General features: G+C 42.1%; 1 protein-coding gene across 1 annotated transcript; it reads left to right on the plus strand.

The window, feature by feature from the left end:
• Positions 1 to 800: 800 nt before the first annotated feature.
• Positions 801 to 12,433, plus strand: LOC125687400 (protein farnesyltransferase/geranylgeranyltransferase type-1 subunit alpha-like). Its single transcript, XM_048932531.1, has 10 exons — positions 801 to 1,028; positions 1,586 to 1,848; positions 2,074 to 2,159; positions 2,753 to 2,867; positions 3,718 to 3,822; positions 6,176 to 6,302; positions 6,729 to 6,877; positions 9,063 to 9,125; positions 9,364 to 9,535; positions 11,044 to 12,433. The coding sequence occupies exons 1-10, from the start codon at positions 801 to 803 to the stop codon at positions 11,170 to 11,172; spliced, it is 1,437 nt and encodes a 478-aa protein (XP_048788488.1). The 3' UTR covers positions 11,173 to 12,433.
• The last annotated feature ends 1,432 nt before the right edge of the window (positions 12,434 to 13,865 follow it).

The following is a 13,865-nucleotide window of genomic DNA, read 5'->3' on the forward strand; positions in this document are numbered from 1 at the left end:
GAGCAGAGGGGCAGGATCACCTCTCTCACCGTGCTTGCTACACTGCTTTTGATGCAGCCCAGGATACAGTTGGCTTTCTGGGCTGCAAGGACATGCTGCTGGCACACATCTTGTCACACATGTTGTTCCCTCTGGGGAGAGTGGAGGGGACCCAGGAGGCCCGGAGCATACTCTAAAGTACCAGAAACAGGCTCTTACTGGTTTTGCTTTAGAAAAGAACTTTAGGTTTTTATTATTATTACTATTCTGCGTTGTTCTTTTCAATAGTTTGTTGTCCAGTTTTTTGTACAAAAGTCCTCAGGGAGCACCTGGAAGGAGCTTCATGCTGAATGCCCTCCCTTCTTCCCTTCTTCCCACCCAAACCAAAGTCTTCCACTTCTCCAATGGAAAGCTATCTTGTCTGGTGCTGCCTGGAAGTCGCAGGGAGCTTGGGGCTGTCTGCTGCATTCCTCCTGGTCCCAACACAGCCGCTGAGACGACACCAGTCCCAGTCCTGCTCTCTTCCTCAGGACTTGCCTGGAGGCCACAGGGAGCTCGGGGCCGTCCGCTGGATTCCTCCCATTGTCCCGGTGCAGAAGCATAGAGAATGGCAGTCCCAGTGCCTCCTTTTGCCTCAGGGCTCGGGAAGGAAGAGGTGAGAGGTCTTGGGGAAGGATGAGGATGAGGGACAGGGAAGAAGGGGTGACAGAGAGCAGCAGCTGGCCCAGGGGCTCTGGCGGATGGTGACTCTTCAACGCCGAGATGGAAACTGAGAGCCCCTGCTGCACTGCCAGTGGATGTAGTGACATCTCCAGGCAAGCATGAAGTTCTATTGCTTGCCCAGGCCTGATGAAGGTGGATCCACCTCCATAGGTTCAACATCGCTCTCCAGAGGATCTACATCCATTGGCTCTGGCTCGCTGCTGCTCTCGAGAAGTCGAGGCTTCTTTGTTGGAGGAGGATACATCCTCCTCCACAAGTGCTCCTACAATGCGAGAGAAGGCTCCCTCTGTAGCTCCTGCTCACAGATAGGTGCTTCCATGACAGGAGTTGGTCAGCAACTGGGGTACTGGGGTCCCCATATCTATAGCAGTCAGCAGGGAGGTGGCTTGTGATATCACATGGCCACAGTGTTGCGACCATAAGAGCGTCTTGTGACAAGCAAAACATGGCTGTGTTGAGCGAAGGCAGGCTATGGCCTGAGGGTTGCCCTACTTGCCCCCACTGAGGGTTGCCCTACTTGCCCCCAGTGAGGTTCTACAAGTCTCCATTTTAGGGCCCGTTCTCTTCTGTGTTTTCACTGTTGATTCCAATAAAGATCTGGAAGTTGTTTGAAGTAAATTTGTGGATGATGCTAAAGTGGGAGGAGCGTTGACTCTCTTGAGGGTAGAAAGACCTTGCAGCAAGATCGGGACAAATTTGAGGGTGGGCACCATCTGTGTGAAGAAGAGCAAGTGCTGGGCTGCGCATCTGGGATGGGGTAGCCCTGCTTCTGTGTACAGTGTGGGGGGCGAGGGGTTGGAGAACAGCCCTGCAGAAATGGATCAGGGCGTTCTGGTTCGAGCGCAAGTAGTGCGTTCCCTGCCTTACGCCTCTTGTTATTCAGTTTACCGCGTACATAGCGAACATAGGCGGCCCTACCACCCCGCAGCGCCAGGTGGCGCTCTTCTGTTGCTGTCGCCGCTCTGCCCTCTGCTCTCTCCCCACTTCCGCCAGGCCCCGGAAGCGGCAGATGCACGGCGCTATGGCGTCGGAGGGAATGGCGCCGGCGGAGCTGCAAGCGGAGGGTGGTACTGACGTGGAGCCGGAAAGCGGCTTTGGGCAGCTGCTGGAAGAAGAAGAGAAGGATGGAGGTTACGTGCTGTACAGGTACGGCCGCGGCAGCGCAGCATTCGAGCGGTTGGGCCATGTCTTCCCCGGTACGGGCGGGAGGAGGCGCGGGGGTGGAAGGAGGAGGAGGAGGAGGAGGAGGAGGAGGAGGAGGAGGAGGAGGAGGAAGAGGGAGTCATCTGTACACAGATCCGTGTGTTTCACAGTCAGGGTAGCACTTTAAAAGCATTGAAAGTTTGAAAATATGTACGTGTGTGCTTACAGGGACAGGAAAGAGTGGGCAGACATTGAACCCGTTCCTCAAAATGACGGTCCGAATCCCGTGGTTCAGATCATCTATAGTGAAAAATGTAAGTTTTAAACCCTTTCTTCGGGGAAGATTTTAATTGATTACGTTTATGTCTTCCTTTAGTACTGTTAAAGCGAGTCTTCATGCTTCAGGTAGTGTATTTACTAGTGTACTTGTCCTGGTAGAGAGAAAATAATAAGTATTTTTTGTGTTACAGTAGCTGCATGTGATGTTTTCACGCATGTTTCTGATGTTGAATATTTACATCAGATGTTAGTAACCCAGGTTTGATTTTAAATTCATACATGTAAAGGAGAATTGCAGATAGCAAAGTTGTCATAGTGAGGCACCTCTAGTTTAAGAGGCATATATGAAACTATCACATCTGAGAAAGCAGTATGACTAAGTATCAAGATACTTCCCTGGTACTTTTAGGAATTACTGAGATGGTGTATTAAGACATTTATGTGGCTTTTCAGTGTAATAATGTCATTAGCCATGTTAAACAGTACTGGCAGAGCCATTTGTAGCTTTGGTATTATGGAGGTGTATTTCAAGTACACAAAACAGGAAGTGACTTGAGAAGGTTATTAACCTTACCCCTTAATCAGCCAGTTTCTCATAGCCTTGGATAAGATACTATTATCTTTTTAGTTCGAGATGTCTATGATTACTTCCGGGCCGTCCTACAGAAGGATGAGAGAAGTGAAAGAGCTTTTAAGCTAACAGCAGATGCCATTGAATTAAATGCTGCAAACTATACAGTTTGGTAAGTGATTACCTAGATTTTTTTTTTTATCCAAGATTATTTTTGTTGTCAGGTAATTGCCAGTGCCTTCTGACTCTCAACAGTTTTGTTAGTATAATCAGGGCATGACTAGTTGAGTTTGCACAGGGGAATACGGTAGATTCTTACTGAGCTTCTAAGGTAGCCCGTGCTCAGTATATTCCTCGTCTGGTTTTGATCTTGTTGTTTTCATTGAGTTTGTTTTGAGGATGTTATCCAACAAAATCAAAACTAGCTACAAAAAGAACTTTATCTTGTAAGTTATCGAATTTTAAGCTGTGATATTTCCTTGGCAAAATGGGGAAGCTGTCTTCAGGTGACTTCAAGAAGACTTGTAAAAACACAGTAGTTACTATCTGACTGCTAGGTAGTAGCATACTTAGAAATACTGTGTTTTGAAAGATCCGTCCCGTTTCTGAGTAGATAATGAATAAGCAGTGAATTTCTGATATTCAGAGGAAGGCTTTTTAAATCATGAATGCCAGCAAATACTCTTGTTATGGTTTTGTTCCACTAACTCACATAAAAATGGAGAGCTTACATTATTTTAAGCAGACAACCATGTAGTTTCTGCAGTGTTGAAACTACTGTGGGTAGACAGAGATTGACTTGAGACTTGTCACCGCTGTGATTTTAGATAACATGTCATAACCAGTCACATACCAGCTGTGCAGCGTTCACTGCCTGAGTGGCCTTTAACAGAACTGGATATGCTGTTTAGTTCCTGGCATTCTTTTTAATTCTGTAGCTATTAGAACAGCTGCAAAGAAAGGCTCCTTTATGAATCATAGCAATGTCTGCTGCAATGTTTGAATGCTTGACTTTTGTACAGGCATTTCCGGAGGGTCCTCCTGCAGTCTCTGGGAAAGGATCTCTATGAGGAGCTTAAATATATTACAGCAATAATTGAAGATCAACCAAAGAACTACCAAGTCTGGTAAAACTACATTTTCTTTTCAGATTGTAGAGCTTCTGAAGTAGTTCGGGGTGTTTCAGTTGTCTAGGAGAGGTTAGGTTCATTGATCCTAAAATTTGTTAAGCTGATTCCTGCATGTACTGCAGTGGTGGCAGCAGAGAAGTTAGATTGAGTTGTATCACTATCATTGCCAATATGCTCTGTAGCAATTTGTTGTGAATTTGATGGTGATAAAAGATCTCATTTTCATTTCAGTTTTTAAACTGTCAAAATAAATGACGGAACAACAACAACTGATGAAAAGACAAAGAAAAGGATGAATGAAAAGTACTTTTTATTTTTATACTGGATCTTTGAATTTATCACAAAATGAATGGGAATTGAGCAAACAGCAGTTACAAACTCACAGAATGTTTGAGATGACTCCCGGTTCCATCTGCTCCAAGCCCTGTTCAGGCAGGGATACCGAGAGCAGGCTGCCCTGTGTCCCAGCAACTTTGGAATATCTGCAAGGAGGGGGAGAATCCACAACCTCTCTGGGCAAGTTTACCAGTAATCAGTCACCTGCATAACCCTGAAATGCTTCCTGGTGTTCCTCTTTGTGCCCACTGCCTCTTGCCCTGGCACTGGTCCCCTCTGAAAAGACCATGTCTCTGCCTCCTTTGCATAGTCCCTTCAGATATTTATAGGCATTGCTGAGATTCCCATCTAGTCTTTTGTTATGCAGGCTAGAGAGTCCTGTGTCTCAGCCTTTCCTCCTGGAGAAGTGTTCCAGTCCCACGATTGTCTTTGTGTAGAAATGATTTTCTTGTTCTCCTTGTGTTGGGAAATGGTTTCCAGATTGGATCCTGCATCACCTTTCTAGGCACCAAGCTGAGGCTGAATAATCTGTAGTTCCCCAGGTCCTCCTTCCTCAAGATGGCAATGACATTTGCTTTCCTCTAATCTTTGGACACCTCTTCCAGGTGCTGCAGTGAGCAAATGTTATATAGCATGGCCTTGCAGTCACATCCTGCAGCTCCTTGAGCACTTGTAAGTACATCCCATCAGAGCCCACGGTCCGGTTTGCTCAAGTGTTCCCTAACCTGATCCTCTTCCTCACTGCAGCCCTTCAGACTGGCCGCTGGGACTGAGGGTTCCTGAGGATCAGTCTTGCTGGTAAAGACTGAGGCAAAGAAGGCAGATGAAGTCCCTCAGCCTTTTCATTTCTCCATATAACCAGGTCTCGCATTTCTTTCAGCAGAGGGCCTGCATTTTCTTTAGTCTTCTTTCTGGCGCTGATGTACTTGCAGAGGCAGTTGTTGCCCCTGACAGCTCTGGCTAGTTTCAGTCTTGCTTCCACCCTTCAAATGCAAGGTTTCATTCTTGCATTTGAATTTGGCCTGGAGTTCCTTGCTGATCTATGCAGGCTTCTTGGGCTTTTTGCCCTACTTCTTTGTTGGCTGAGCCTGGAGGAGGTGACCCTTGAATATCCTAGGATCTTCAACTACACCATTATGTGTTCCCTGCAGCCAAGGCTGCCTTTGAACTTCATGTTCCCAGCAAGCCCGTCTTTGGTGGTGAGAATGAGATACAGCACAGCTCCTCCCCTCGCTGGTCCCATTGTGACTTGGAGGAAGAAGTTATAATTAGTGCTTTCTAGGAACCGCCTCGACTTCTTCACTGCATTGTTGTCCTTCCAAAAAATACTGGGCTGACTGTACTCTCCCAGTGAGATCAAAAGCTTGTGAACACGAGGTTTCTCCGATCGGTCTGTGCAGGCCTTGTTTGCTTCTTCTTCCTGGTCCAGAGGTCTGTAGCAGACCCCCGTGTCACCTTTGTCTCATAGTCCTGTCCTCACATTCATCCCAATCCGTGAATTCTGAGCTGGCTCAGAACGTCACCTGTCCTCAGGCAGAGCTCCATGCACTTCTGTGGTCATTGGCACAGAGAGCGCTCACTGCTCCTCATCTTCTCAGCCTGTCTTTCCTGCAGAGCCTATATCCTTCCATGACAACACTCCAGTCACGGGAGCCATGGCACCACGTTGTTATTAGTAGAGAAATGCATGTGGGACAAGAAAAGAACTATTTGTTTATTTAGCTGAAGCCTTTGACATTAGTGTTGAAGTGGGGATGTTACTCAGTTAAATGCAGCTTGACTGAAATAAGGTGATTGACCAATTCGTACTTACAGGATGTGTCATAGAAAGTTTGTTACTGTGTAAGTTTGCAGCATGTATTTCTCAGAGACAAGTGACGCTTGTTTCTCTTTTACATAGCACTTCTTTTTGTACAGATACTTTGTAGTAGTAGCAGATGTTAAATGCTGCTTTAATACGCAGCCACACAAGTTCTTGCCTACCTTTCAAACAACTTTCTCTTCTCGTCATCAGGCATCACAGACGAGTGTTGGTGGAGTGGCTGCAGGATCCATCCCAAGAGCTTGAGTTCATAGCTGACATTCTTAACCAGGATGCCAAAAATTACCATGCTTGGCAACACAGACAGTGGGTTATTCAGGTATAGTGCACCTAGAACTGATTATGCTTTTACATAACCTATACTCAGGTTGTAGAGTTTGACATCTTAAATGCATCCTGTACGGCACTTGGCATATTGTTTCTTAAAGCTGCAGGGAAAGAGAAAATAGTTGCATTGTACTGCATGATAGAATTTAGATACAAACTACCCTTTTAAAAAGCAAGCTGAAGGAGACCTGCTGTTTGCTTCCTTTTCTGTGTGTGAATTTAATGATTAACTCATGCCCTTGAGTGTAACTGTATAACATAGCGTGTTCGCAGTACACCCTTCCTTGTTTTCTTTTGAAGTTTGTGTTGATGTTTTTTGTAAATGTCTCTGTATTTAACAGAGCATTTATGTTTAAGAAGAATGTGTTCTAAAAACAAAAGGTTCTGATTGATTTTCTCCCTCCTTCTGTTTCTTTAGGAGTTCAAGTTATGGGGCAATGAACTGGAATATGTAGATCAGCTTCTAAGGGAAGATGTGAGAAACAACTCTGTCTGGAACCAAAGATATTTTGTAATTTTCAACACCACCGGCTATGATGATCCAGCAGTTCTGGACAGAGAAGTCCAGTTAGTAAAACTGTTCATTCCCATATTAAGCCATCTCAATTATATGCAAGCAGAGAAGTACTATGACAGGCCTCAACCGCTGTGGGCTTTGTAGTTCTATTCAGAATGCATCTAGATGTCTGCAATACCAGTGACTTGTTAAGCAGTACTAAAGCAGCCTGGACAAGACAAGACTCCAAGGAGACCTCGCTGCGGCCTTCTAGTATCTGAGGGGTGTTTCTCAACAGAATGGGGATCAACTTTTTATGTGGTCTGATAGTGATAGGATGAAGGGAAACAGTTCTAAACTCAAAAGGAGAAGATTCAGGTTAGATGTGAGGCAGAAATTTTTCAGAGGGCAGTGAGGCCCTGGCACAGGCTGCCCATAGAAGGATGTCCCATTCCCGAAGGAGTTCAAGACCAGGTTGGATTGGGCTCTGTGCAGCCGGATCTGCTGGGTGGCAGCCCTGCCCACAGCAAGAGGGTTGGATATTGGTTATCTTTAAGGTCCCTCTTACTCCAAAGCATTCCATGTCACTGTGTAAAATTCTTATCCTCAAGAAGCTGTTCTGATGGAGTTCTCTTCTTACCTTGCTCCTTTTGTGGAGGCAAATTGTTGGGCTTTTTTTATAACTAGCTAGCTAGAGTGGATCAGCCTGCAGAAAATCGGTGACATTGGCACTGCTTGTGCTGTGCACTGGATCCCAGGCAGGACACTGAGCTAGGAAGCTTGGCAGGAGAGGCACTCTTTGGTATTGTACTGAACTGTTGTTTCAGTAGTCTCTGTGATTTAAAGATAACTTGGATATGAACTCCAGGGAGAAAAATTGCCTTTTATGAGGAATTTAATACTGCTAGCAACAGGAAAAAAAAATTCAGGGTTACATGATCAGTACATTTATAAGTGAAAAAGAGAGAGTTCCTAGGCATTTCTATTGCATGTGGTGGTAGGGGAAGCCTCCTTGTATGTTTCTTACATCTCAGGCTTCTAGTCAGGGTTGATGGTTATGAGAACACCTGGTCTAAAGTGAAGAAGCAATGAAAAATGTCCTGAAGTTTTTGGGAGTTATTCTTTAGAGGAAAGACTGAGGCTTTGAATAGGCCTGGTGGTATACTCTTCATAGTTGATCCCATCCACCAAACTTTTGTGGTTGTCTTAGCATACTGATGCAAGTTGAAGTTCATATCCAGTTTGTAGTGTTCTTGTATATTAATGGAGTAATTTCCATAATTGAGGATTGGATGCTTCCAGCTTTTTCTGTATACAAGTTAGATCTGCTTCCTTCGGTCTGTGTATTAATGAATATAGAACATGGTACAATAAGCTGGTGCTATATTCAAGATAATCATAGTGGAGATCATCTGAAGAACCAGCCTGTCAATTAAAGACTTCACAGGTGTTGTTCTAGAACAGTGGTTGGGATACTTGATGTGTTGAGATGCTCTCAGTCGTTGTGATGCTGACTGCCGAAGGGTGAGAAAGGCTCTGGTATACCTTTTTGGTAGTGCTGCTTATAGAACTGTTTATCAGTATCTGCTGTCTCTGCAAATTAGCTGAATACTTCGAGATGCTTTCGGAAGAGCAGTAGGTCAAAGCTATGTTGTGAAGATGCAACCTGACTTTGTAACTGTGTGGCAGCTGCTTGTTCTTTCTTTGCTTTAGTGGAGTTACCTAACAGCTTCTTCAACAGAACTGCAGCAGAAGGCCGTGAGCTGAGATTTAGGCTGTGCCTTTCTGTGAGGTATGCTTAGAGGTAGCCTTATAACAGATGTTCAACAAATACCACGTCCAGTGATAATAATAATACAGCTCTTCTGGGTTTCTATTACTCCAGTCCTTGTCAGGGTAGTTCAGACTATCTTAAAGTTCAGACTTGCTGAGCATTTCTTGTACCACAATGGGTTACGTAGTACTGTTTCATAGGGTTAACACTCAAAATTGTGAGAGCTATTTCAGCGTTGTGTGAATCTCACCTAATGGATACACTTCAGAATTTAAAACAGTTCTTATAATATCTGCCTACTTGAGATCTGTGGTGATTATATTGCCAGACATTTCTGATCAGGGAACCAACTGTGGTAACCTACAACAAGATTCTGAAATACAGACTAAAGGGATATACCTAGGAGTATCTGAATATATTCAAGGAATTTCTAACAGAGTTGTTAGTGCTTACCTTCATGAGCTGTTATCTTTCTCTCACAGATACACTCTTGAAACGATTACAGCTGTACCACATAATGAGAGTGCTTGGAACTATTTAAAAGGGTGAGTTATCTGTTGGGGGCAAGCATGCTTTCAATCTAATTTCTGTTCGGTTGAGCATAATTTTACTTGTGTGCTACAACATGAAGCTATGCTATTGCTGCATCATAATTATACTTCCTCCTTACTGCCTTGCTTGTGTTTGCATCTGTACTGATCATCAAATAAAGGAGTAATAACCAAACCAATTCTCATCAAATTTCCCAGTGTTACATTTTAAGACTATTTACTTATATTTCAGGATTCTGCAGGATCGTGGTCTTTCTAAGTATCCAAATCTGCTGGAGCAACTGTTGAGTTTACAGCCCAGCCACAGTTCACCTTATCTGATTGCCTTTCTTGTGGACATATATGAAGATATGCTTGAAAACCAGTGTGAAAACAAGGAAGAAACATTAAATAAGGCATTGGAGGTACTTAGGATTTGGTTTTGCTTTCAGGGATGCCATCTATTGTTCTCATGTTTTATATTCAGACCAAATGGGATTGGATTTTGTAAATGGAACGGGTCACTTGTTAAGCATGGCATCTCTATGAGGAAGTGGACATCAAAGCCAAGTAATCGTAAATGTCTTGTTTAATTACCTATAAATAGTAACTTGTCAGTTACCAAATCACTGTAATTATTCTTCACCAGATAACAAAGGAAGATTTCTATTATTACCTTCAGAATAAGTTTGAATAAGCAAAGCTTCCAATGCTAAACATATTTTTCTTCGTAAGTTAGGGAACCTTGTTCTCAGAGTACTTATATCTTATTGGATACTCAAGCTCCTTTTGTACCTAGTTATTTCTTAAAAAGCTTATGGAATTAGTTTAAAGGCCAACGGACACTGGGAGCACCACTAAGGAGAGTTGGGCATCACTTCCTGCTGAGAATAAGTGACTCCTAGCAGTGTTTTTTATCTCCATGTTCTTTGTTTTTTGGGATATCCTTGCAGTGGTTTGCAGTGCAATCTTTGTAAGAAGTTTTTTCACTCTATGAGGTGTGCAGTAACTCACTGTGATTAGAACTGTAGTTACAGTTCTTGCCTGTAGTCTCTGTGTTCCAACATTGTTCTTTCTCAGTGGAAGAGAACAAGAGAACAATAAATCCTTTTGCTGTATTCCAGGATCAGTCTAAATAAGGGTAGTTGTACCTCCCATTTAATAACATTTCACTGAGTTTGGGTTTTGCATATATTCAGGCTTTGGAGCTGCTATTTCTGCATCCTGATTCACTAAGTGACAACATCATTTGTATAATGAGGGAATTGGCAAGGACATCTGTGGGCTGTGCTCCTACTATATAGATTTTATATGTCATGTCCTTTGAGAAGGGTTGATTTATGCTCCATCGCCCATTCAGATGAAAATAAAAATCAGAATGTGAACCAGTATAGGATCACCTCTAACAAGTTGTGTGAGAGGGATACTGACTTACTGTGAGAATCTTTAGAAGACAGTCTGCTGAGTTAATAACTATCAACAAAATATCTCCTGTCAGTTCATTAGGAGATATCTCATGTTCCTCTGCTGCTTTTAATCAGGGCTTTACAACCCACTGTTCCACCAAGAGACAACCAGGTTTGTCAGAGAATTAAAAATTCCTTTAATTATGCTGTAGGCTGGATAGTCTGGAGCAGATACAAGCAGTAGCTGTGAAAAGGAATCTCAGAGGAAGCAGCTGTAGCTAAAATAAGACTGGAGACTTTGGGGCACTGTCAAGCTGGTTGCCTGCCACTTGGATTTGGCATCCATCTGCAGTCATTGGACACTTGCTACAAATATGTTAAAAACCAAAACCAAACAAAAAAAACTGTGTTGCCAAAAATTATTTATAAGACTGGCTGACCTGGACTGCCATTGCATTGTATAAAGATAGTTAGAGATTGCTTCAGTTTTTAGTGTAACCCCACAATGTCTCAATTTTCTTTCTTAGCTGTGTGAAATCCTGGCCAAAGAAAAAGACACTATCCGAAAAGAATACTGGAGATACATTGGGAGGTCCCTTAAGAACAAGCATAGCTCCAGCACTGAGCAGAGCACGATGACGGACAAGCAGCAATAACTGAACTTGGAAGAAATAATGTTAAGCTCTCAGGCTGTGTAGAAAAATACTCAGTAGGGGACATCAACTGTTGTAAAATGCATCATAGCATTCTCCTGGTGAAAGAGGTATTGCTGCAATAAAAAGAGGACTGCATAGTGCTGCATAGTTTCTTGAGTTGCCTCTACTACTGGCGATATCTCTAGATGTGGCAAAAAATGAATTAGAGCTTAATAATTTAAATGTACCAACTAGAGGTAACAACAAATACATAAAGCTATACTTGCTATTTATAAAGCACTAAACCAATTTTTCACACCTACTTTTATCTACTTGTTGTTTCTAACAGTCATGTCAGATGCTACAGTAATGACTGCAATTAATTCTGCGCATAGGGGATATAAAGTAACCTACTTCAGATTAGTGTACAAGTAGGTGCTGAAGCTGTTTCTTTACGTGAGAGCAGCTATGCAACACTGGCAGTATGTACTGTTGTATGCAATTAATGCCAACTGTCATTTTGTAATAAAAACAGTTAAAGCATTTATCTGAAATTCTTAGTGATTTCTTTTTTCATCTTTGAATGTTCATGGTGTGTTCTTCTCAGATGCCAGTTGAGATTAAAAATAGAATGTCTGCTTTATGTACATGGAAATCTATGGGTTTTTGTTGATGGGTTTTTTTTTCTTTTTTGGGGGGTAAGGGGGGTTGTTTTCTTTGTTTTGTTTTTTGGCCCTGGTGTATTTTTATCACAGTAATTTTCAGTGCACTGAATGTTTTCAAGGTAGGTAGGTTGAATTCCTGTCTGCACAATCAAGAAGAATGCTTTGAAGATCCTATAAAATTTGCTTAGTTTTTTCTTGGAATTCTGTTCAGACCACTGAAAATGTGAAGTTTTGTTTTGTTTTCCGTCTTTATGACCTCAGATTTCTCTGATTACAGATCAGAAATAATCATAATTAACTGGTTATGCTAAATATCGTCACTGAGCTGGAAGGGGAAAAAAACTTATATTGGGGACCTATTTACATTACATTCCTCAATCTTCTTGTTCCTTTTTTGTGTCTTTTCCATGCATTTATTCAGCCAATAAGTGATTTTCCTCACACTTAGGAAAGATGTTACCTGCAATACAGAACTGTGAGGGATGTGAATACCTGTACAAGAAGCCTGCTGTACCTATCCTATTTTCAGTAAATAGCTGTTGTAAACTTAGCAAAGAGTGCTTGTCTGATCTGAAATATTTTCATGCAAACAATTGTAGAGGGAAGAAATAAATAATAATATGTATTCCATAATATGAGCAGTCTTCCTGATTCTAAATGTTGCTATAATTAAATGTTAGTGAGTGGAGATTATTTCAGAAGTTTGAAATATATTAATCCTATGCATTCTTCAGATTTAAAGCAATTCACAGGGAAGAGAAGTAATTATGTGTAATGTAATCAGTGTTTATAAACTTACAATGTTTTTGCCATTTTCCCAAAGTAGGCATTTTTGTAAAGTTTAGAATGTTAGATGTTTAGAATGGACATAACAAGTTTCCAAAAGTTTGAAGCTTATCTGCTATACCTATCTACCTATATCTATATATATTTTCTAACCACAGTTGAATTTCTAGCATAGAACAAAGCATATATATTTCTACCCAGGTAATTTGTTCCAAACTGAAACTACAGTAGGTCTGTATTACTACACTGGCAGGAGCATTTTCAAGGTCTTCAGGGCAAAGTAAGGTATTTGCCATTACCAGTCAAGAAAGCTCATGAAGACATAGAATAAACATCATCAATCGCGAGGACACAGAGCGGTGGCTTTGCCTCTGCATATGATGCTACTGCATTCCCTATCTTTTATAATGGTTTGATTGGAGTAAGCCAGATGGTTCTTTGCAAACACAAGCATCTGTTTCAATGAAAATAATTCTTCTGAGCAAGATGAAAAACTGTGCCTGCTGTGATCTCCATAGTCTGTTACATCTCTTATGTGCCTCTGTGTCAAGTACGGGGGGATCCTCTGACCACTCTCTTGGACTTTTATGGTTTCATAACTTTGGGCCTTCTCACACTGGAAAATATGTCCAGAAGTATTCAGTAAGGAGTCAGTATCTGCTGACAAGTTTAATGCCAGTTACACAAGTGTAACAATACTTGGAAAGAAAATACCTCTTCTCCAAGAGCTGACTTTATCAGAGGAAAAATCAACAGATAGGCACTCCAGAAATGTATCCCAACAGCAAAATGAAACATGAGACCCATCTGCTGAGTCCTGATGGAGACTAGAGTTCAGTTAAAAAAATAATAGAATATAAAGTTATTACATTTAACAAATTTTTATTTTTCCTTTCAAATCTTTATGTTTGCTCTTATGCTCTTACTGGATTGCCAGGCTGCTCCAAAACTCTTCTCAAGAGTTGCTTTGGTTCTGTGGTAGCCAGCCACGCTTCATAATGCTGAGCTTTCAAAGCTGTGAAAATGACATGCTGCCCAACCAATTTGCAATTGCAGGTACCAAGCCTTTAGATTTAAGAATGCCCAAGTCAGAATTTTTCTCATTAAAATGGAAGTTTGACAAAATATATGAGTTAAAAAAAGTAGGGCCTTGCAGTGGGAAATGTTAGGTGGCTAATCTGCAGGCACTGCTACTGACTGCCATGATCAGGGGATGCATGGAACTGCTGTGTTCTAAGGGCTCATCAGTAAAACTTAGTGTCA

This window comes from Lagopus muta, chromosome Z, assembly GCF_023343835.1.
Source record: "Lagopus muta isolate bLagMut1 chromosome Z, bLagMut1 primary, whole genome shotgun sequence".
Lineage (NCBI taxonomy): Eukaryota > Metazoa > Chordata > Aves > Galliformes > Phasianidae > Lagopus > Lagopus muta.